Source organism: Medicago sativa, chromosome 2, assembly GCF_051527215.1.
Source record: "Medicago sativa cultivar Bolivia chromosome 2, Bolivia_mono, whole genome shotgun sequence".
NCBI classification, from domain to species: Eukaryota; Viridiplantae; Streptophyta; class Magnoliopsida; order Fabales; family Fabaceae; genus Medicago; species Medicago sativa.
Window position 1 is genome coordinate 16,909,406 of NC_140750.1, and position 24,468 is coordinate 16,933,873.

General features: G+C 34.8%; 3 protein-coding genes and 1 non-coding gene across 4 annotated transcripts; all 4 read left to right on the forward strand.

The window, feature by feature from the left end:
* LOC146945037 (small nucleolar RNA R71) lies at positions 1 to 106 on the forward strand. The gene has a single exon (XR_015029547.1). It is a non-coding gene; the product is annotated as a small nucleolar RNA R71 (small nucleolar RNA).
* Positions 107 to 8,527: 8,421 nt separating this feature from the next.
* On the forward strand, positions 8,528 to 11,225 carry LOC146945038 (protein SULFUR DEFICIENCY-INDUCED 1-like). The gene is made up of 4 exons (XM_085748812.1): positions 8,528 to 9,370; positions 9,687 to 9,899; positions 10,244 to 10,461; positions 10,555 to 11,225. Exons 1-4 carry the CDS (start codon positions 9,167 to 9,169, stop codon positions 10,982 to 10,984), a joined length of 1,065 nt encoding a protein of 354 aa, XP_085604938.1. The 5' UTR covers positions 8,528 to 9,166; the 3' UTR covers positions 10,985 to 11,225.
* A 3,526-nt stretch (positions 11,226 to 14,751) lies between these two features.
* Positions 14,752 to 18,080, forward strand: LOC146945039 (uncharacterized). Its single transcript, XM_085743429.1, has 5 exons — positions 14,752 to 15,166; positions 15,677 to 15,889; positions 16,266 to 16,483; positions 16,583 to 17,355; positions 17,445 to 18,080. Exons 1-5 carry the CDS (start codon positions 14,963 to 14,965, stop codon positions 17,834 to 17,836), a joined length of 1,800 nt encoding a protein of 599 aa, XP_085599555.1. The 5' UTR covers positions 14,752 to 14,962; the 3' UTR covers positions 17,837 to 18,080.
* A 950-nt stretch (positions 18,081 to 19,030) lies between these two features.
* Positions 19,031 to 24,456, forward strand: HDH (histidinol dehydrogenase). Its single transcript, XM_085743430.1, has 13 exons — positions 19,031 to 19,298; positions 19,376 to 19,428; positions 19,529 to 19,601; positions 20,113 to 20,214; positions 21,000 to 21,101; positions 21,200 to 21,271; positions 21,387 to 21,449; positions 21,597 to 21,638; positions 22,049 to 22,108; positions 22,234 to 22,344; positions 22,685 to 22,855; positions 23,694 to 23,784; positions 23,898 to 24,456. Exons 1-13 carry the CDS (start codon positions 19,071 to 19,073, stop codon positions 24,173 to 24,175), a joined length of 1,446 nt encoding a protein of 481 aa, XP_085599556.1. The 5' UTR covers positions 19,031 to 19,070; the 3' UTR covers positions 24,176 to 24,456.
* Positions 24,457 to 24,468: the final 12 nt, after the last annotated feature.

A 24,468-nucleotide genomic window follows, 5' to 3' on the forward strand; every position in this document is an offset into this window, starting at 1 on the left:
AACTCATGATTAGGGCATCTCTTAAGAAGCAAATTGAATCGCTCCCAAGCATCATACAATGATTCACCTTCTCCTTGCTTGAAGTTAGAGATCTCCATCTTCTTTTCCCAATATTTAGACATAGGAAAATATTTCTCCAAAAACTTCAGCTCTAACTCTTCCCATGTTTGGACAGTCCCGTTTGGTATTGTTAGCAACCAATCTTTTGCTCTTCCCGTCAAGGTGAAAGGAAATAGCCTTAGCTTCTTTTGTGCTTCAGTCACGGTGGCAGGTTGCACACAAAACTCGCAGGTTTCAGCAAAGTGGCTCAAGTGTTCATGAGGACTCATAGCTTCAGTCCCATCGAATTGCTTGTCCCTCAAACCGTTGAGGACAGTTGTCTTGATGTCGAAGGCTACGGGGTTAGCTGGTTGAAAAGTGTGGGTCAGTTGACCGCGATGAGTGGCTAACCCGTAGTCTCCTAGCTTAGGTCTCGGTGGTACAACTACTTCTCCTTCCATAGTTGCAGATTTAGGAGAAGAGACTGTTTCAGATTCACTTGAGAGTTGTTCCGGTATTTGTTCTCGAACACCCGGTGGAACGGACTGAGCTAACCTTTGCGACCGGACAGCTTTCCGAAGTGCTCTAGCAGTTCTTTCAATTTCCGGATCGTACTCTAGGTCGTCAGAGCTCTGTTTACCTCGCATAAACAGCAAAATACCTTAGTAGCACTGCACAACGCAAAATAATCAAGTGAATATGAAAACAGAAAAATAAAAATAAAAAAAAACAGAAAAGTAAATTGCAAAAACCCTAAATTATAACGTAATTGCCTTGTTGAAATAATTCAACAGTCCCCGGCAACGGCGCCAAAAACTTGATAGATCTCTGGCAAGTGCACCAAATACTATCGAAGTAGTAAAAATATCGATCCCACGAGGACTGTTTTTAACTTCAATAATTCAATTTCGTTATATAATTAGGATGTGTAAAGTTTATTTTGTTTTGCCACTAGGCAGTAGATTTGGTTTGATTTTATGAAATCAAATAAAAGAGAATAGATTTGATTAAGATAATACGAGAGAAAGATGAGATCAGATCCGTCGAATCCTCTAAGTTCCCCTAATTGGTCTACTGCACCTATTTGTTATGAATCCTTTTCTAATTTACGATGATTAACAAAATAGCCCTAATCAATCCCTTGAGTTAGGACCCTCTTCTTAAACTACAGCCCCTAATTCCTTAGGTGGTCTAATAATTCTTGAAGGTTTTACCGAACGTTAACCTATTATCACTAACAAACGATTATCTATTCCTAGACTAACCCTGTTTATTAGAACAATTCAATTAGGTCTAAGTTGAAAGCCATGGTCAGTGGTCATTCATTCTCACAAAATCAAGTTATATGTGATCAAGATATAAAAAGCATTAAGAACAATTGAATTGAATAAACTAGAATTGAATTCATAAACAAAATAGAGTTTCACAGCAACATGTGTCAATTAGGGTTACAAAGATTCATCTCGGATCTAATCTCTAAGAGATTTAGCTACTCATAATCGAGTTTACAAATAGCATAATCAATGAAATAATTAAAACATACATGAATTGGTAAAAGGATGAAGAAATCGCCCTTCTAGCAGTCTCCGATGTCTCAAAATCGCACTTTGCTCTCCAAAATCGTAACCCTTGTTCTTCAGCTTGAGTGCAGTATTTATAGAAGTTATGGGCCTGACCCATCAAAATCGCGCCGCGCCTTGTATTATGGCGTGCCGCGATTTCCCTCAAACAGGGAGGATGTAATTTTGCTTCAAAAATCGCAGCACGGCTTGAAATTGGCGTGGCGCGATTTTCTTCGAACAGACTTCAAATTTTAAGCTTATTGCACTCCAGAACAGTATAAATTGCATGAGAACTCTATCAAAATGTCACAATAAGTCCCTAATATTACGTAATGACAGGATGTCATCAAGGAGGACAAACAATCCAAGTCTTAAAAGCATCCGAAGAAGAAGCACCATGCTTAGCAAGCCAATCCGCACACTCGTTGCCTTGACGGAGGGTATGATGAAAATTAACAATCCAATCTCTATGTTGCAGTTGGACAATCTGACTAATCAGAGGAGCATGAGGATGATGAGATTGGACATCCGACATGATTAAATCAAGAGCCATCATAGAATCTGATTCAAGAATAATGTTCCTGTGTCCCGCATCATATGCAATACGAAGGCCATGAAAAATGACATACAATTCGGCCGCCAAGCAAGAAGTAATACCACAAAATCCAGCAACCAATCACCATTATTATTTCTAATAAGACCACCAAAACCTGATCTCCCAGGATTAGAAAGAGAACTATCGTCAACATTAACTTTGATGATATTATTCAAAGGAGGAGTCCATTTAACCTGTCTAATGGGCCTCTGAATTGCATCATTAGAAAGGTGCACCACCACATCTGAATGAAGAGAATAAATATGGCTAAGACAAACCCAATTTACCCAATCATTTCCATTGAAAACCTTATGATTCTGAGCCTTCCATAAGACCCAACATGCAATAACAAAGATATTACCATTAGGAGCAAGGGCATAATGTTTGAACCACCAATTGAAATCCTGAGAATTGAAATTTGTATCTTTGTTAAACAGCAAGGCATCCCAGATTGCCAATGAGAGGGGGCAATCTCTAAAGGTGTGAAAAAGTGACTCAATACTAGCTCCACATCTCTTGCATGATGAATCTGAGGTTAAATGTCTACCAACCCGAAATGCATTCGTTGGAAGGTTACCATGCATAGCCAACCAAATAAAATGCTTCAGATTCTCTGGGAGGTTGAGCTTCCAAATCCATTGCCATGATTCATGTTGAGTATGACCTGAAAAAGAAAGAGAGTTTGAAGTCAACCACTGATAACCACTTTTAACAGAGTACATACCTGTTGGGGAATGAGTCCAAATCTTGATGTCTTGGGAAGACTCGTCGATGAAGATACTTTGAATTTGGAGTTGAATATTGAGAGGTATCTGAGTTGTGAGATGAGAGAAATTCCAGCGGTCGTGATGGTAAATGTCTCTCAGTCTCAAATTAGTTTCACTATTGTGGACATAAGGGACAAGATTACAAAGATAATCATCATCCAACCATTTGTCATACCAAAGAGAAACCTCTCCTCTTCCAATTCTAGTCTTGAAACCAGATTTCAAAACTTCAACTGTCTTGGTAATAGCCTTCCAAACACAAGACGAACCCTGATAATCTGTAGCCTCTAAAATAGAGATACCATGAAGATATTTAGAAGAAAGAAGGTTGACCCAAAGCTTATCAGGATTATGGATCAATTCCCAAACATGTTTGCCCAGAATAGATATATTTGAAGCACGGGCTGTCCGAATTCCAAGACCACCTCTAGACTTAGGTTGTGTAATCATCTTCCAATTCACCCAATGACTATGTTTCCTTCCCCAAATAAATTGTCTGATAGAAGCATCTATTTGGTTACACACCCCTTCAGGAATCCATAAATTCTGCATAGAGTAGGTAGGAAGAGCAGAGACCACAGATTGGGCCAAAGTCACCCTCCCTGCCCGGCTAAGGAGTTTTGTCTTCCAACCATCCAATCTGCTATTGACTCGATCCATGATATAAGCAAAATCAGCATTTTTTATCCTGCCAGATAACATAGGGAAACCAAGGTACTTGCCTAATTGAGTATGATGAGTAAAATGAACGATAGAAGTAAATTTATTCACTTTGCCTCTGGAGATATTAGCAGAAGACATGAATCTAGATTTTTGAATATTAACTTTCAACCCAGAAGCATGACAAAAACTCTCTAACACCTCTTTCACCATTCTAGCTTGAGAGGATTTAGCTTGAGTAAATAAAAGACAATCATCTGCAAAAAATAAATGAGAGATAGCTGGACCATTTTTGGAGATTTTGATCGGTTTCCATTCATTAGATTAAACCTTCTCCTGAATTAACATAGAAAGTATTTCCATGCAAAGGACAAAAAGATAAGGAGACATAGGATCCCCTTGCCTTAAGCCTCTTTGAGGAATAAAACTCTCTAGTTTTTCGTTGTTCCACTTTAAAGATAAAGTAGAAGAGGTTATACAGTTCATAATAAGAGTAATAATGGAAGTAGGGAAACCAAAATCATGTAAAGTTATACGAAGGAAATTCCAATCTACTCTATCATAAGCTTTTTCAAAATCAATTTTGAACAAAAGATAACCTTTTTTCCCTTTCTTTTTATTCATGCTATGAACTATTTCTTGTGCGATAATAGCATTATCAGCCGTGCCTCGTTTAGGTATAAAACTACTTTGAAAAGGGCTGATAAGACTATTTAAATGGGGTCTAATCCTCCCCACTAGCACCTTAGAAATAATTTTAAGCATAACATTGCAAAGGCTAATAGGCCTAAAATCTTTCAAAGACATAGGATCATCAATTTTAGGAATAGGAACAATAAGAGTCTCAGTCAATTTTGGATCGATGGTACCTGATTGAAAAGCAGTGGAAACCAAGTTATGAACTTCTGATGAAATAATATTCCAAAAAGTTTTGAAGAAAATAGATTGGAACCCATCTGGACCAGGAGCCTTATAAGAATTCATCGAGAAAAGAGCAGACTTGACCTCTTCAAGACTTGGGTTCAGGCAAAGAGAGTCATAAAGATCAATACTAATATGAGGAAAGTGAGAAAAGTGGAGGCTTGCAGGACTGGTTGATCGCCCCTCTTGAAATAAGCTCCTAAAGTAAGATAAAGCTTCCCTTCTTAAAGAATCTTCATCTGTGCACCAAATACCATCAATATTCAAGCCAACCACCTTATTTCTCCTTCGGCGAATGATAGTTTGGACATGAAAAAATTTTGTATTCTTATTTCCAAATTTAATCCAATTCTCTCTCGACTTTTGATACCACAACATCTCCTCTTGAGCCAAGACCTTGTTATACTCGTTTTGCAAATGTCTTTCAAAATTGATAAGATCAGAAGATTGACAATAATCAAGTTGTTGATGCACTCCTTTGATCCTAGCCTCCAATTGTCTTTTATTTTTAAAAATGTTACCAAAGATATCAGAATTAAATCTCTCTGAAGACTTTTGGACCGCTTGAAGCTTAGAGATCACATTACCAACAGTGTCACTCCAAGTAGATTGAACTAAAGGTTTATAGTCTGGATGATGAAGCCAAGCTGCTTGAAAATGAAAAATCTTAGACCTCCTACTTGCTGCCTTCATACAACTCACCAAAATAGGGTTATGATCAGAGTCATGAGTAGGTAACAACTCAGCTAGAGAATGAGGAAAAGCTAGCCTCCAATCCACATTTGCTAGACATCTATCAAGTTTTTTACGAATATGACCACCATATTGAGAATTTCTCCTCCAAGTAAAAAGGCCACCAATAGTGTCTAAATCCATGACCCCACAAGCATCCATCATTTGAGAGAGAAAATTAGCCCGAGACAAGTTAAAGTCCCCACCAGAGACCTCTCTGCAGTTGCGAACCTCGTTAAAATCACCAATCATGATCCAAGGACCCAAAATTAAATTACGTAAATTCATCAGATGCTCCCAAAGTTTAAGCCTAATAGTATAAGTAGGAGAAGGATATATGGCCGAGCAATACCAAGTAGCCATTCCCTTAGAGATGCAAAAGGTGATAGCTTGATGCATATTATGTATAAGAGTAAATGTAAAATCATTAGTGCAAGATAAAATCCAAATCCCTCCGGCATGACCTCTAGCCTCTTGAAGAAATAAAGGATGATATCCTAGAGAATCCCAAAAATTTTCCACTTTTTGAAAAGCACCATGAGTTTCAAAAATAAAACAAAGAGTGGGATGATAACCTCTAATAATCTCACGAACATGGCGTCTAGAACTTTTACCTAAAGCACCACGAATATTCCAGGAGAGAAAAGAGAAATCTTTATAACAATCCATAAAAACAAAAAATAAAGTTAGCCAAACAAATGTCAACATTAAGCAGCCATAAAATCATTATGATTTTGAGTTACTAGAACCATCTCCTTCCCCTCCCCCTCATGCACTTTCTGAGTAGAGTTACTTTCATCTGCATCCAACATTAGCTCATATTGTGAATTAGAAACGTGTTTTAAATTTAAAACTGATTTAATACCATTTCCAATATCATATATGGTGGGGGTTAATTTGTCTTTATCCTTGGGAACATGTGACGGACCAGCAGATGCTCCCAAAGTTTTATCCTTGTCCAATATCATAGTATAAGCTTTCTTCTGGTTTTAATACCATGAAGTATTTGTCTTTATAAATTGTTTTAGGAGAACAATTTTCAATTAAAGTAGCTTCCTTGGGCTTAATAGGTGCCGTATAAAATTGTCTTACCATGTCATTTTCTTGCCTTGGCCTTTTATTTTTAACAATATGGTTAACCAAAGACTTACCTCTATTGTTGACTTGGTAAGTTTGAGAGTTGCCTTTTTTATCTCCCTGCTTTAATTGCTGCACAGAAGGTTTCTTTTCTTTCTTTCCCTTAGAATCCGTAGCATTAATGATAGATTTACCATGTTGTTTTCCCTTACCTCTTTTACGTGTAACCATAAGCCAATCTCCATAGAGATCCTCCTCATTAATATCCTTCATATTTTGATTGATTCTTTCCTCATTTGACATCATAGTAACATGTAACGGTTTAGAGTAATTAAAGGGAATTGAAGGTTGAACCTGATTGTTAGCTAACGGCTCTGAAACCTTGACAGCGGCAGGATCCACCATGGCATTGTTGATAGAATCAGAAGCCACCGTGCCGGAAACCGTTATGCCACCACTAACAGTAGTTGATGTTGCCGTCGTTTCCTTGCTTGCAACCTTCACAACCTTTTTGCAGTCACGTCCAAGGTGCCCATAACATCCACATGATGTGCAAATTCTGTGTAAACCTTCATATTCAACTTTATACCAGTGCCCCTTGATCCAAACTTTACCAACAACAGGTTTGTTGAGATCTATTTCGACACAAACTCGAGCAAAACGACCACGCCTTACATCAAGCGTGTTGCTGTCGACGCGGATAGGTCTACCAACTGTTGAAGCCAAGGCAAGAAGAATGCTTTCATCATAAAAAACCAAATTGAGTCCAGGGAATCGGATCCAAACCATTGTTTTTTCAATTTTCTCAAAAGGAGAGGCAAATTCCGCTGACCAAGATTGCACAGTAAGATAATGATCAAAGATCATCCATGGTCCACCTTCAATAACCTTAAATCGATCCTCTTCTAAATCAAACTTGACCATATAGTAGTCATTGCTTATAGCCATTATGTCAAAACCAGAAGAAAGCTTCCAAATTCTTGTTAAACGATCCTTCATGGTATGATAACCAATACTTTTATCCATTAGTTTTACCACTAATGAATCTTTCCACGGTTCACAAAGGCCCTCAAACACTGAGTCGTTGATGTGTACCATAGGTGCAACAGGATTACCTCCATAATACTCGACATGTGCAAGTTTTGCAGCAAAAAGATCCACCTTTGGCTTTGGTGGAAAAATAAACAAGATATGCGACCTTACCTTATGTTTGATTGTTGAAAATGTTTGAAATGTGATGATTTAGACCCAAAAAACTTCAAGAATATATCATACAATGATGAGTAACCTCTCTTCCCAAGGCAACTCATCATCATCCGTATTCTCAACCTTCACGTCCTCCTCCTCCATTTGGTGCTGCTCGGGCTCAAGCTCATTCACCAATGGTCCAGAGCCGTCCGCAGGGCGAACCCTGCCCCTTCCACCGCGCAAGCCCACTCTCCCTCCCACTTCATTCCTCACCATCCACTCTTGCCTTACAGAAGCATGCATGATAGCAGTAGTGGGTCTTCTCTAAGACCCATGGGAGCCGTGGCATCACCCCGTTTTTCTATATATAGGATATTTGGCATAATAGTTACACAAGTTTCCTTCTATCACATTGGATAAGCAGTATGATTTTCTTCTAAATGTCGCGTGTTCGAGTCCTAATTCATCTCATCTCCTATTTTTAATCTCATCTCCTATTTTTATATTTCTATTATATTATATTTTAAATTTTATTAAAACAACGTTCTTGAGGGGCAATCGAACCAACACTTCTACACTGGATTCAAGCAAAAACTGACCATTAGACCAGTTAATAATTTCAACAATAGTTTGAAACAGCTAAATATATATTCCATAAATTTGGCATCCCTAAGAAAATTATGCTCTTTACCCAAATAGATTTGCTCATTTCCAAAGTAAATGACCAAAATGCCCCTGCGTGAGTTAACTCCCGCAGCATGAGTTAACTCCCGCAGCATGAGTTAACTCACGCTAGTGCAAATCTCATTCACTCTCAGCATGAGTTAACTAATGCTAGTGTAAATCCCGTGTAAATCTCTGCGTGACTTAACTCACGCAAATTTAACACTAGCGTGAGTTAACTCACGCAAGGACATTTTGGTCATTTACTTTGGGAATGAGCAAATCCATTTGGGTAAAGAGCAGAATTCTAAGGAAAAAAACTCAAGATCCACCACTGCATGATAGGTCTTTCGTTTCAAATGTGCTTCATATCTTAAACATGCAAAATCATAGATACATATAATTAACAAAAATCCACAAAATTATCAAAAACAACACAAACTACACTTCATATTTTAAAATCCGAACAGCGAACAACCTGATTTGAATTGTAAAATCTGAACAGGTTCGGTAAATGAAAAAAAAAAAATCAACCCAACAGTGATACATCGAGGGAATGAGACTTTACCTTGTGTTTAATGTTTGAAGAGGCTTGATATGTGATAGTTTTGAGCAAAAAAACCATCAAGAATCATCCAACAGGGAGTTTCAGATTTTGTGGTTGTGGGATAGAAGTTTTTTCACTAAACTTTATGAAATAAGTAAGATTTATGATTTTGAGTTATATTTTTTCAGATTTTGGGGTTTTGGGGTTACATTTTTTCTCTAAAGTTTTTTCTATCATTGCAATTGCAACACTCATTGCTACTATTACTAAATCTTCTGCTTTTCCTCTTCATAAATTTCCTCTCTTTCTCTCTTTTCCTTTCAAACCCTTCAACCATTTCTCAAAGTGAGAGTACCCTTTGAAGAATTCAACCTTTTTATGGTCTCAACATTTTTGTTGAAACTTTCTGATCAGAATGACGTTTGAAAGAAACTCTCTGGCATTGTGCTACATGATGCCGCCGTCGTCCTGGAAATCAAGACCTATACGTTATCCTACTGTGCCTTTTTCAGAGAGAAAGAAATCACCAGCAGCTTCAATGAATAAAGATTATCTTTTTCATGTTATTCATAAGGTTCCTTCTGGGGATTCTCCTTATGTTAAGGCCAAACAGGTTCAGGTAAATGGAGTTTTTTCATTTCGTAAAGTTTCTACTTTGGTTGTTTTTCTTTTTCTTTTGGGTTATGTTTGTTCTTGGTTGGTTTCCTTGAATTCTTGTAAGGCAAGAAAGTGATTTTTATCAGATTATTTTCTTTCAGTTTCAGTTTTTTTGTTGTATGCAATGATTGTGAATCTGAATACTTCAATATCAGTTGGTTGAACTTTGAATTATGAAATGTGAATCTGAATTCATGAGATGGTAAGAGAAGGAGGGTTAATTTTGTTTCTTGGTTTTTTATTCAATGAATGTGAATCTGAATTCTTTAATTATACAGTTGATAGATAAAGATCTAGGTAAAGCAATTTCCCTTTTCTGGAGATCCATTAATGCTGGAGATCGCGTCGAGAGTGCCTTGAAGGATATGGCTTTAGTTATGAAGCAATTGAACCGGTCTGACGAGGCAATCGAAGCGATCATGTCTTTCCGTCACCTCTGCCCTTCTCATTCTCAGGAATCTCTTGACAACATCTTGGTTGAACTCTATAAGGTACAAGGATTCTCTTTTGTTTGTTTCTCTACATGCATTTGAATGATAAGCTGGTCAAATTAACATCTCTTGCATGAATCTTAGCTGTTTGTATTTTGTTTAGCATTTGAGTAGGATGAGTTTGAAAAGATGGAAATTTGGAGAATCAAGACCTTGTTAATTTGTTACATTTAGGTGTATCGTTCCATGAGTTTGGAAAACACTTCGCAAGTATGTTAGATTAATTTTTTCATATATTTAGAATTCAGACAATATGAAAGGCATTCATATCTGTGATGTCTGTAACTCTCAATCTTGTGTTTACACTAATGGCTTATACATGTATATTGTTATTACTGTTATAGAGGTCAGGAAGGGTTGATGAAGAGATAGGCATGCTTCATCACAAGTTGAATCAAATTAAAGATGGTATGACATATGTTGGAAGGACAACAAAACAAGCAAGATCTCATGGGAAGAAAATTCAAATCAGTGCGGAACAAGAGATATCAAGGATACTCGGGAACATGGCTTGGGCTTACTTGCAAAAAGGCGACTATAAAACTGCTGAAGAACATTATAGGTGAGCTCTTTAGATGGTATGACATATGTTTTTTGTTTTTGTTCATTTAAAGAGATAAGTAATAGTAATTCCTTATTTGTTTTGTTTATGCAGAAAAGCACTGTCCTTTGAGGTTGATAGGAACAAACAGTGCAATTTGGCAATATGTTTGATGCAAATGAACAAGATTACAGAAGCAAGAATTCTACTTCAGGCAGTAACCACAGCGACAAAAAACAGAAAGATGGACGATTCTTTCGTCAAGTCTTATGAACGCGCTACACAAATCTTGCAAGAGATGGAGTCAACAGCAAAAGGCGATAATGAATTTAATGAAACTCGGAGATTTTCAGGGAGGAATATATCATCACAATACTCCACACAGAATTTGGAGAACTCGGCTGGAAAGAACACTGATACAGTTAAAAGTAGGACAGAAAATAATTGGTCTTTGACATATGCAAGGAGAATATTATATGAGTCTCTTGATCCTGCAAAATCCGATCCGAAGGTTCCTCCATACCAACGTGGAATTGACAAATGAAAGGGATTTATTCTTTGGAGAGAAGTTAACAAGGAGAGTCAGGTTGCAGGTTTTTCAGGATATTCAGGATTTATTCTTATTGGCTTTTTTGATACATGATCATCATGGTTAGCATTCAATGAAGGCATTTTGTTTGATTAGTAATCTAGCTTATTCTTTTAATTCATATTCATTGTGTTCATGATTCCCTATATACTGTAAAAGAGTGGATATTTCTGATACACACAGATTATTTTTTTGATACACACAGATTATGAATAGCTTCATTACTTATATATATATATATATATATATATATATATATATATATATATATATATATATATATATATATATATATATATATATATATATATACACAGTTTGTAAACAACCTTTGTAAATCCACATTTATGATTCCTTCATTACTATACTAACTCATAGAATAGTTTCATTTGCAATATAATATATACATTATTATTCATTGCTCCTTTTACAATCAAAGGAAAAAAATGCTGCTGAATACTAGTATTGTTATTTAAACCAGCAAATAACCTGTGTCCTAGGTTATTTTTAATTTAGATAAAAACATTCATAATTAACTTTTCTAAACAATCCCTAAAAAAAACTTTTCTAAAAGATAATTACTATGCTCGATCAATATTAATATTAATTCTGAGTAACTTGTTATAATAATGAAATAACATCTTTTCTTTTTCTGACTAAGAAAAAAAAACTTTTTTTTTTCTGACTTCATGTCTCATATGTCAAATTTTATATTTAAAATTATAAAAAAATATTCATACTTTTTTTTGAGAGCGAAAAAAAAAAATATTCATACTTAACATTTTTTTTCTTTGGAAAGATGATATTATAATAACTTATTTCTAATATAGAATCGTCATTGGGACAAACATGTTAAATAATTTTTTTATCTCATAAACTTTATATTCAATTTTGTATATCGTGATGTAAAGATCGCTTCCATAGTCCATCTCTCATACATAAAACTAAATTGGTCATCAGTAACTTGAGTCTTTTTTCTTAGTTCAATCATTATTTCTCGTAACTCCATGGTATGACTCATTAGTTTAATTCTCCTATAATTCGCGCAATTTTGCATACACATTTGTTCTTATAGATCGAAATTAAAGTGCTTCTTCTCCACTCATTGAACATTTTATTTGTCCTCATAATCTAGTTAGAAAGATTGGTGAGCCACACTATTCCTTTATCTCCAAGACTTTTTCACACTTCAATAGATATGTTGTCTAGCCCAATTGCATTGTCATTACTCATCCTTTCAATGTTTCTTTTACCCCGTGTTCTAAAATCTGACAATAGTAGTTATAGTATGTTACATTCTGATAAGATCTCATATCCTTCATTAAATAAATTGTGGAAATATTTCTTCCATATATCATTTGTATTTCTTTCTTGAACCAAAACTATGCCCTTTTCATCTTTAATACACTTCACTTGATCCAAGTCCCTTGTCTTTCTTTCTCATCCCTTAGCAAGCTTATATATAGATTTTTCTCCTCTTTGGTACATAAGGATTGGTATAATCCGTCAAAAACTTGAGTTCTTGCTTCGCTCACCGCCCTTTTGGTCTCTTTCTAGCTATCTTATATTTATCCCATGTTTCACTATTTTTACACCTAGACCAATCTTTAACACATGTCCCTTTGATTCAAACTTTAATTTGAACACTGTCATTCCACCACCAGGATTCTTTACTCCTAGGTCCAAAACCTCTCGATTCTCCCAACGCCTCTTTTGCTACTTTTTTAATCTCATGTGTCATCTTGTCCCACATATCATTTACACTTGCTCGTAGTTGCATGGAATCTCCTTCTAAGATCTCGAGTTGAAAAATCCTTTGTTTTTCACCCAACGTTGCTTTTTCTCTTCGCACTCCTCTTAATTCTTACATCCATAACTAAAACTCATGTGGAGTTATTTCCCGGATAACTAAAACATTTAATCCAAACAAATGATACTGATTTCTTATTGAAGATAATGTGCTCTTCCTTGGTTGCTTCATTTTGATTACTTACTGATTTCTTATTCTAATGCAAGCAAATGATATTGATTTCTTTTAACCACCAACTTGCTTATTAATTGTAGACGACGACAAGAATGATTTTGATCGGTGGGCCGTATTCCTCATGTTTAACTTTAATCACATTGTGTATTGTCATTGAAGTATACATTTTTGCAAAGAATAGTTCCTTTTTAGTCATCCGAGATATATAACTCCTACAACCTCCGGGATGGATCTTTGGGAGATAATTTTCGAGCAAAACAATCTTTGGGATGTATTACGGATAAAAACAGGATTTTAGGAGGTCTAAAATATATTGATTGATGGGTCTAAAAAGAAATCATCTGAAAAAACACCTTTTGTAAATTAATTCTATGTTTTTTTTTTTGTTTGAAAGATCAACCGATCCATATGGTTTTTTTTTTTAATTTCGGATTATTCTAATAAAATTATTTATTTTCTCTCTTAAAAAAGTACTTATTCATTTTTAGACGTTTACTAGTGTGTTTGATTTTGTGGTGGTGAAAATTTATTTTGATATGATTGATTATGTAGAATTGATTTTGCTAAAAGCAATTTTGATTAAAAGTGATTTGTGTTTTGATACATTCATGTAAAAGTGAGTTGAACTATAACTTTGTGCGTGAAAACAATTTTAGAATAAAAAACTACAAATCCTAACTTCCAGTAGAATCAAACATGTTAGAATCTATCATCTGAGCATAGAGGAAAGTCTTAGGTGTCAGTTACATTGTAGGTAGGCAGTGGAGCGCCGCTTGCGAAGCTTTTATAGCGTACATTTGCAGAATGGATCACGTTTGGTGACCCACACTCAAGTGCTTCAACAAACACAAAGAGAATCTCCACACCAAAGTGTTTCGACAGACGCAAAGATATTATGCTCACATTAGTTAGTTAGGTAAAATATTGTATGTTTGATATGGAGTAAGTTTCTTATGAATTATCAGAGGAAGTTTCATAATAAAGTAAAAACACTGTTGATGACACTCTGTCATTACTAGTTTATTAGACATTTTTTCATGTAATTATGAGGATATTCATTGTGATTCATGGAGCTGAAAGCTACAAAAGAACAAGAAATTAAAGTTTGGAAGACTGGAAATCGGCCACCGAATGCTTGAATTCGGCCACCGATTTTGCTGCCAGTTTAAGCCTTTTAGTTACTGGAAAAATCGGCCACCGAAGAGTATAAATCGGCCACCGATTTCATCAGACTGGGCACACATGAGTAAGATTTCAGTCCAGCTTATGCGTCAAGTCTAGAAGTGATCTGGTTAGGGGTATCAATATGTTGTTCTTTAGTTTGCAACTATTCTCAAATTCTAAGCACGATTTAGTGGGTCGTCTGCTCGCGGAATCGTGTTGAGAACAGGGAATGACAAGCACTCCATTGAACATTATCTTCCTAATTTTGAATTGAAGATTTTTTTTTTACTTTCCTCCAATCGAAAATAAGGGAAAAACTCTTCCCGAATTATAAAATCCGAAAATCTCATTTTTAGAATTCGATAGGGCGCGCGAGAAGAGCACTAAGATGTGAAAAATAAATTAACAATTTATACATGTAAATACATGCAGTCCATATTGGAGGGTGCGAAAGTGAGGCATCATCAATTAATAATGGGCCTATAGTTGAAACCCAAATAGAAACGATGGAAAAACCCAATAACCCCAACGGCTAGTAATTATAAAACGGCTAGTTTCTTTCACAATTTTTCTCAAACGTTTTTTCCACTCATTGCAATTGTAACACTCATTGCTACTGTTACTATCTTTTCCTCTCTTCATAAATTTCATCTCTTTCTTTCTTTTCCTTTCAAACCCTTCAACCATTTCTCAAACCAAGAACAAAAAGTGAAACTTTCTTTTACCCTTTGAAGAATTCAATCTTTTTATGGTCTCAACGTCTTTGTTGAAACTTTCTGATCAGAATGACGTTTGAAAGAAACTCTCCGGCAAGGTGCTACATGACTCCGCCATCGTCATCGTCGTCGTGGAAATCAAGGCCTGCACGTTCTCCATTTTCTGAGAGAAAGAAATCACCAGCAGCTTCTGTGAATAAAGATGATCTTTTTCATGTTATTCATAAGGTTCCTTCTGGGGATTCTCCTTATGTTAAAGCCAAACAGGTTCAGGTAAATACAGTTTTTTCGTTGCCTATTTTGATTGTTTTTGTCTTCTGGGCTGTGATGTTTTTGGTTGGTTTCCTTGAATTCTTGGTCTTGAATTGATGTTTCTTTTGATGCAAGAAAGTTCTTATATTTCTTTGTAAATTTTTTTCTTTCTTTGATGGGTTTTTCTTATCGTTTTGATAGAGTTTGAGGCGTAGAACATGTGGTTATTTGTATGTCTTTAGAATAGAATTCTCAGTTTTGAAGTGATTTTTATCAGATTTATTTTCTTTCAGTTTTTTCTCAGAATCTGAATACTTCAATATCAGTTGGTTGAACTTTGAAATATGAAATTCTTGTAGTGTTTTTGTAGTTGGAATGTGTGTGATAATTTGTGTAGAATTGAATTCATGGTAAGAGAAGGAGAATTTGAATTGCTAAGTTTTTTTGAATGTGATAATTTGCTAGATTTTTATCAGTTAATTTTCTTTCTTGGTTTTCTGTTCAATGATTGTGAATCTGAATTCTTTACAGTTAGTGGATAAAGATCCAGGTAAAGCAATTTCCCTTTTCTGGGCTGCCATCAATGCTGGTGATCGTGTCGAGAGTGCCTTGAAGGATATGGCTTTAGTTATGAAGCAACTGAACCGGTCTGATGAAGCAATCGAAGCGATCAAGTCTTTCCGCCATCTCTGCCCTTCTGATTCGCAGGAATCTCTTGACAACATCTTGGTTGAACTCTATAAGGTATAAAGATTCTCTTTTGTTTGTTTCTTGCTTTCTCTAGCCTTTATGTTAGTTAATTATCTCTACATGCATTTGAATGATAAGCTGGTCATATTAACATCTCTTGCAAGAACCTTAGCTGTTTGTATTTTGATTAGCATTTGAATAAACTTACAAAAAGGTGGGAATTTGGAGAATCAAGACCTTGTTAATTTGTAACATTTAGGTGTATCATTAAGTAGGATGAGTTTGAAAATCAATGTTAAGATTCAGACAAGTATGTTAGATTAGTATCTCGTATTGTAGGACTTTTCATATAACAATGTTTCCTATTTTATTGTTGAAGGTTACGAAACCAACATTAATGGTTTATACATGTATATTGTTATTGTTGTAGAGGTCAGGAAGGGTTGATGAAGAGATTGACATGCTTCATCACAAGTTGAAGCAAATTGAAGATGGTATGACATATGTTGGAAGGACAGCAAAACATGCAAGATCTCAAGGGAAGAAAGTTCAAATCAGTGCTGAACAAGAGATATCAAGGATACTTGGGAACTTGGCTTGGGCCTACTTGCAAAAAGGCGATTATAAAACTGCTGAAGAACATTATAGGTAAACTCCTATTTAGATGGAAACAAAATGCATTTTTGATATTGTTTTTGTTCCTATAAAGAGAAAAGTAATAATTCCTTGTTTGTTTTGTTTATGCAGAAAAGCACTGTCCTTTGAGGTTGATAGGAACAAACAGTGCAATTTGGCAATATGTTTGATGCAGATGAACAAGATTACAGAAGCAAGATTTCTACTTCAGGCAGTAACCGCGGCGACAAAAAACAGAAAGATGGACGATTCTTTCGTCAAGTCTTATGAACGCGCTACACAAATGCTGCAAGAGATGGAGTCAACAGCACCACCAGGGAGGAATATGTCATCACAATACTCCACACCGAATTTGGAGAGCTCAAATGGAAAGACCACTGATACGGTTAAGAGTAGGACAGAAAATAACCGGTCTTTGACATCTGATGCCAAAGAATCTCATCATTCTCATGCTAGGAGAAGATTATATGAGTCTGTTGATCCTGCAAAATCCGATCCGAAGGTTCCTCCTTACACAAAACCAAAAAGACCTTCATGGGGTTTCAACAGTCATTCAGATTCTAAACCTTCATTTGTGAGTTATCCTAATGAGAAGGCTCCTTACATTATTAAGCCAAACTCAACACAGAATGGGTTTTCTCCTCGCACCGATACAAATTGGAGAACAAGGACACCGGAAGGTGATGCTGCAATAGCAAAATATGGACCTACAACAGCAGTAAAGCAAGGAAACACAACAACAGTTTTCGGTTCTGGTTCGATACATCCTTTGAACACAGAAGCAGCTATGAAATTCACAAAGAATGACAACAACAAATCTCATACAAAGTTGGATGTAGCCAATGAATTTGCAGCTTCTGTTGATACAAAAGACCAAAATCAAGGTAGTGTAAAATCTCCATATTAAATACTACTGTTAGTGTTACAATTTCTTTTGACAGTAACTTGATTAACAATCTTCATGAATTTGCAGACAAAAAACTGGCGAAGAAGAAGAGTTGGGCGGATATGGTAGAAGAAGAACAACAATCTGAAGAGTATGAGTTATTCTATAAAGGATATACAAATTTTGATGCTCAAGTGTTTCATAATGAAAATGAAAACTCAAACATAGTCTATCAACCTCCTTCTCGTCGGTCACATTACGAAACTGAAAGTTTAAACCAGAAACTTGAATTATTGAACTTGAAAGATGGCTATAATGCTGCACCTGTGAATGATACTTGGTTGAGGAATCCAACTGTAAGGCGTTCGTTGTTTACCAATGCGGAAATGACAAATGAAAGGGATGTATTCTCTGGAGAGGAGAAGCGAACAAGGAGAGCCAGGTTGCAGGTTTTTCAGGATATTACCTCCTCATCCTGAAGCCTGAAACCAACCTTTGCATAAGATTTATTTGCCCCTGGAAGTGACCAAATGTCCTTAATTACTATGTTAAGGTTTTATTTGCTTTTTTAGATTACAGGAACATCATGGTTAGCATTCAATATAGGCATTGATTAGTAGTTTAGCTTATTCTTTAATTCATATTCATAGTGTATTCATGATTCATTGTATACTGTAAAATTGTTTCATCAATTGTATTGAAACTGAGTGGAGATTTTTGCTACACACAGATCTGAATATGTTTGTAAACAACCTTTGTAAATCCACATTTATGATTCCTTGTGCTATATACTATACTTTTACAACTATACAATAGTGTTTTTTTGTGAGTGCAACTTCAATCTGAATAGTTACATTAGTAATATTACCATTATGATCCATTGCTCCTTTTACAATCAAAGAGAAAAAAAAAATGCTGCTGAGTACTAGTGTAAGTTATTTAAACCACCAAGTAACATGTGTGTTCTAGGGGATAATAACATTCATAAATAACTTTTCTAAAAAATATTACTATGTTGGATCAATATCAATTCCGATTAATATACCATAATAACTTTTTTTAACTTCATGGATGACTTTTCAAATGTAAAAATTTATAATTAAAATTACAAAAAGAATTCTTGATTAATTTGGGTTTGTAAAAAATATATTTTTCCTAACTTTTGAAAAGACCTTTCAAATAGAGTGTGGAGGAAAGTATGAAATTTTGTCAACCTATTTGATAAAGTGACATTTCACATTAGGTAAATATTTGAAAAAATCTACTTTCCAAAAAGAATGTTAAAATATATGTAGTAGTTAATTACATTATTTCACTATAATGTATAATATTGTGATTGTGACATTCATAAAGAAAATAAATAAATATAACATAATATCATCACCTTGTTCATCGTTAAATAACATTTTACCTCATAAATTCCAAACAAAATTTTTTGGCCATATAAACTTACAACTTTAAAAACGTGTCTTACCAAACAATTTCTTAAACATAAATTAATTTATGTTCAACTCAATCATTTCAAAATCAACTTTTATGATTGCAAAATAAAGTGAGATATTTTTTTTTTAATAACTCACTAAAAACAAATTGAAAAATTATTCAGACAAAGGGTAAAATAGTAATTAAAAATGAAAAATTGAATAGTGGTGAAAAAGTGAGGAAGAAGAGACAGAGAGAGAAAGAGAAAGAGAGAGAGAGAGAAGGAAGAGGATGAAGTCTGCACTTACAACTTGTAACACTAACTGGAAGTGTTACCAAAAACACCACAAAACCTTCTCTTCCTCTTTCTCTGTTACCAATACCATCAACTACCGAACACGTTGTTCCATTTCTATGGCAAATCCAATCAAAACCTACCATTTATCCAACCTCACTCAAACCGAGCTTCTCTCCCTCAAATCTCGTCCACGCATCGATTTTTCATCTGTTTTCGACATTGTAACCTTTTTTTATCACTCTTTCTCAAATGGGTTTTTGTTGTTCACTTTCAAAATCTTACCTTTTTGCTTTTTCAGGTCAACCCCATTGTTGATGATGTTCATACTCATGGAGATGCTGCTGTTAAACAGTGAATATCACTACTTCTCTTAACTAATCATTTTCTTAAAAATCTTATATTTGAATTGGATTAACTTTTAAAGTTTGTTTTTTTTTTTTTTTTTTTGTAGATATACTTCAAAGTTTGATAAAGTTGATCTTGATAACATTGTTGAACTTGTCTCTGACTTACCTGACCCTGTGGTATGTTTTGTTAAAAAATTCTTCTACTTGTGTTGTAGCTTTGTTATGATCATTTTTTTTTATTGCGAAATGTTATTTCAACATCAATTTGAAGCAAAAGCAACAAAATTTGACAATTTTTAACGGTTAACACAGTTCAACGAGTGTTTAATGTGAATATCGAGTTTGGATAACTCATTAACCACCTGTTCAACTTAATAAAACACAAATTAGGACATTGACATAGTTGCTTGTAGCATTACATTACCAACAATTTTCGATTTTAACACTTGAAAATCAAGGCTAATGACATTTAAATTTGTGGTTAATATAGCTCAATAGATGGTTAATAACTTGTGACACCTGATATATCTATTAAACATGTCTGAACCGCACAACCTATTTCAAAAGTTGTTGAATTTTGTTGTCCCAAATTGATGCTCAAACAACATTTCTGCTATGTATATATGTTAGTTATTGGATAATAATTGTGTGGATGCTACTGTTTTCTTATTATTCTGGCCTTTTGCAGCTTGATCCAACTATTAAGGAAGCTTTCGATGTTGCATACAGCAATATTTATGCATTTCATGCTGCTCAGAAGTCACCTGAGAAAAGTGTCGAGAACATGAAAGTATGTTAATTCTTATTCTCGCTCTTTTAGTCTGTGGTTTGGTCGATAAATCAGGAGCTTAATGGTTTAAGACTGAATTGAGAATTAATTATTTAATTTAAGCATACTGTTATGTATTAAGTAGAAGTTTGAAATATTCGTTGGCTAGATATCATTATATTGCTATTCTATTAGATGTGTGTTATGATGTGCTTTTCTGAATCTACATGTTGAGAAGTATTTGCCTGTAGCACTACCCAGGAATAATTAAATAATACTAAGGATATGTTTGGTTCTACTTTTGGATGAGGAAAAATTGATTTCAAAGGTATAGAATAAAATTGATTTTGACATGTTTGAATGTTTTCAAGTAGAATTAATTTTGCCTCTATATTTGATTCTATCTTGAAGCTAGAATTTGGAGTTTTTGCCTCTACAATTTATTTTAACCTCAAATTTATTGTTCAACCCACTTTTATATGAATGTAGCTAAACATAAATCACACCACCAATAACATTTAACTAACTTTTTTCCAGAATCAATTTTACAAATTCAATTTATGTCACAAATGAACCAAACAGACACTAAAAAGATCAAATCAGTAGGTTATCTTGTCAAGTTGTGATCTTATGCTTCCCTGTCTTTGATTAGTCTATGTCTTTTGAATTCTCATATTTCTGTATGTATTTGTTAATAATTTCATGTCAATTCATTACCATGCTTCCATGCTCGTTCATTCTTGGTTCTTAGTGTTCCCCAATACTATTTATTATTTATGTGAGTCTTGAGTTTTCCGTAAATTCAGGGAGTCCAATGCAAGAGAGTTGCAAGAAGTATTAATTCCGTGGGTCTTTATGTTCCAGGGGGAACTGCTGTTTTGCCTTCAACGGCTTTGATGCTTGCAGTTGTAAGTTGAATGGATATTTCATTAGCTCTTTTGTTGTTCAACATTCTATACTTTTATGTTTCCAAATTTAATTGAATGTTAATCGTTTTCTGTACTAGCCTGCACAAATTGCTGGATGTAAAACTATTGTTCTTGCAAATCCTCCCACCCAGGATGGTGCAACATGCAAGGTACTTGTCTATATTGTGTAAAAGTTATAATTAGGATGTAATGATATACCATGGTGTAGAGTTTCTCAATCTCACCTTCACAATTTCTCAACGCTTTCTTAATGTTTTTCTTCAGGAGGTACTGTACTGTGCGAAAAAGGCTGGGGTGACTCACCTGCTCAAAGCTGGAGGAGCACAGGTTTGATGCATGATAACATACTAAAAACCTTATCTGGTTTTGTGATTTGAATATATCATCCATTTTTCCTATTGGTTTTTATATATCTGTATCATCATTGTATTATTGATTAAACAACTATTAATATGACATTTTTCTCAATTGTAGGCCATATCTGCTATGGCTTGGGGAACAGAAACTTGTCCCAAGGTTCGGCTTCTCGTTTAATTCATCTTGTTGACATTTCTTTTGGTAGTTATTGTATTCAGCTTTATATCATATTCCAATAGAAGTGCAAATTCATGATTATATATAATGAGATTCATCCCGTGATAGGTAACTCTTTACATCAACTTCTCACCCCCTATTGATAAGTTAAATGTCTTGACTTGTTCTTAATTTATCGTTAATGACAACATAAATCTCGCTGTCTAATGAATACATGGTGACTAAGATACATGAAGTCTGTGTCGTGTCTGTTTGTCTTGTATCCGGTGTCTGTCAGAGTCTGTGCTTTTTAGACTAACTTCAATGGATTTGATTCTTTCATTTTAACAGTATTCACAGTGCATATATTTTTCTATCATTTCTAATTGTAAATTTGGGATGAACTTTTGCAGGTTGAGAAGATTTTCGGCCCTGGAAATCAATATGTCACAGCTGCAAAAATGATACTTCAAGTAAGCTAGTTTATATTTTACATTTGTATCCCTTGATTTGTATCCATATCCCAGTATCCAGTATTACATTTCATAATTTGAATCTAAAAGCTTCTTTCTCTTTTCTTTTTCAAAATCATGTACAGAATAGTGAAGCCATGGTTTCAATTGACATGCCAGCTGGTCCATCTGAAGTTTTAGTCATCGCGGACAAGCATGCAATTCCATCTCACGTAGCTGCTGATTTACTTTCCCAGGTTTAATTAGTTTTAAACTCTCCTATTTGGTATACAAACATTATTCGCTAATTCATTTTCACAACGAAAACTGATATCTTTTTCATCCTCAAAAACCATACTCATATTCTAGTGTAATTTATACATTGTTCTAAAAGCTTCTAGTATCCATTTTCTACATTATGATCCAAAGTTCAATATATGATTCATAATATTTGTCGCAGATACATCATAAGAATTAATTGTTAATTAATCACTAATATCTAGAAATCAACCAAATTTGTAAGCACTAAATTGACTCCTTACCTTTTCAGATTTCATGAATATTGCTAATATCTTCAAAACTAATTTACAATTTCAGGCTGAGCATGGCCCTGATAGTCAAGTTGTTCTTGTGATTGCTGGAGATGGTGTGGATCAGAATGCAATTCAGGAGGAGGTCAGCAAGCAGTGTCAGAGTCTTCCAAGAGGGGAATTTGCCGCAAAAGCACTGAGCCACAGTTTTATCGTGCATGCACGTGATATGCTTGAGGTTTTGTCCAAATTTTTGTATTTGACCCCTAAAAGCAGATTGATGAGTTAGGCCTTGTTTGGATAAGCAGGTCAATTAAGCCCTTGTAACATAAACGCTTATCATATAAGGGTTTATGTATAAGCTATTTCTACAACAAAAGATAAAATAAAGTCAAACTGTTTTCATATAAGCTATAAGTTGTTTTCATAAGCTATCATGGAGAACTTTTGGAAATAAGCTGAAAATAGCTTATAGGCATGCCATGCTGTTTTCATAAGCTCTCTAAAACAGTCTCACAAGTGCTTGTGCCAGTAGATAATCTCAAATAAACCAATCCAAACAATCCCTTAACAAGAAGCATCTGCATCTATACGTTGTCCAACAAATGATGTTACACATAGCATATGTTGTACTGGTGTGCCCGGGTGTTTATAAACTTGTTATTAGGGAAAATCAACCAAAGAATGCAATAACAAATTACTTAAACCAATATTCATTGTCGCCTTGTATTAGCTAATAAAGTTATAAATTAATATGCTATCACTATATTTTATACTGCAAAGTAAATCAATTTGAGAAATATAGGCTCAGCCCAGTAATACAAATAAAAGTACACTAAGTTTTCTTGAAACATTTATGCAGCATTAGTGTGAAATTATCTATGTATATGTCAAAATTCCTTACTACCTATAGAAGACTTCAAAATTTTACCTTAAATTATCGTTCTATTTTTGTGTTTGCTTTTAATCAGTTAAACAGTATATACTTATTTACTACTCCTTTCGCTTGTTAAGTCTCAATCTACCAACATCTTTATTGGAGTTTCAGAAGTAAAGATTAGTTTTGCATCTTCCAGGCTATCACTTTCTCAAACATGTATGCACCTGAGCATTTAATTATCAACGTGAAAGATGCAGAGAAGTGGGAGAGTTTTATTGAGAATGCAGGTAAAGTAGTCTGGATTTTTCTTCTTGGTGTATTTTTTATGTCTGCATTCTGCAACCCCTTAGAGGATTCAATTCTGAATGTGTCCTTGATGACAATCCAATTGCCTATGCAGGTTCTGTGTTTTTAGGGCCATGGACACCAGAGAGTGTTGGTGATTACGCAAGTGGGACAAACCATGTCCTTCCTACTTACGGATATGCAAGAATGTATAGCGGTGTGTCATTGGACTCTTTCCTCAAGTACATAACTGTACAATCTCTCACCGAGGAAGGTCTAAGAAAACTTGGACCATATGTAGAAACCATGGCTGAAGTTGAAGGACTTGAAGCACACAAGCGAGCCGTTACCTTGAGACTTCAGGACATAGAAGCCAGACAGGTTTCAAGATGATCCATCAATCTTTCGCAAGCTGTTAGCTCTAAATTTATTCCAACTTTTGAGCCATTTGCTTGATGATATTACTTGGATGGCTGGATTTGTGTAGCGTTTGTAGCCACACAGTTGCCACTCTACATCTTTGTAACAGTAGCTGCATTTATGTACTATAGTAGTAATAAACAGTAATATCAAATTGGTCACTCTTTGGTCATTATATCTAAATATCTATCCTTCATATACTCTAGATGGAATCATTTCTTCAAACAAAGAGACATCTGAAATACATTTTCTTCTACTAACAATGT

Excerpts from the sequence above, each read along its gene's own strand:
- LOC146945038 (XM_085748812.1), top strand. The coding sequence starts at position 9,167 with ATGACGTTTGAAAGAAACTCTCTGGCATTGTGCTACATGATGCCGCCG. Across the intron at positions 9,371-9,686 it reads TTAAGGCCAAACAGGTTCAG|TTGATAGATAAAGATCTAGG; the intron begins GTAAATGGAGTT and ends TTAATTATACAG. Across the intron at positions 10,462-10,554 it reads ACTGCTGAAGAACATTATAG|AAAAGCACTGTCCTTTGAGG; the intron begins GTGAGCTCTTTA and ends TTGTTTATGCAG.
- LOC146945039 (XM_085743429.1), top strand. The coding sequence starts at position 14,963 with ATGACGTTTGAAAGAAACTCTCCGGCAAGGTGCTACATGACTCCGCCA. Across the intron at positions 15,167-15,676 it reads TTAAAGCCAAACAGGTTCAG|TTAGTGGATAAAGATCCAGG; the intron begins GTAAATACAGTT and ends AATTCTTTACAG. Across the intron at positions 15,890-16,265 it reads TCTTGGTTGAACTCTATAAG|AGGTCAGGAAGGGTTGATGA; the intron begins GTATAAAGATTC and ends TTATTGTTGTAG.
- HDH (XM_085743430.1), top strand. The coding sequence starts at position 19,071 with ATGAAGTCTGCACTTACAACTTGTAACACTAACTGGAAGTGTTACCAA. Across the intron at positions 19,299-19,375 it reads TTTCATCTGTTTTCGACATT|GTCAACCCCATTGTTGATGA; the intron begins GTAACCTTTTTT and ends TTGCTTTTTCAG. Across the intron at positions 21,639-22,048 it reads GAACAGAAACTTGTCCCAAG|GTTGAGAAGATTTTCGGCCC; the intron begins GTTCGGCTTCTC and ends GAACTTTTGCAG.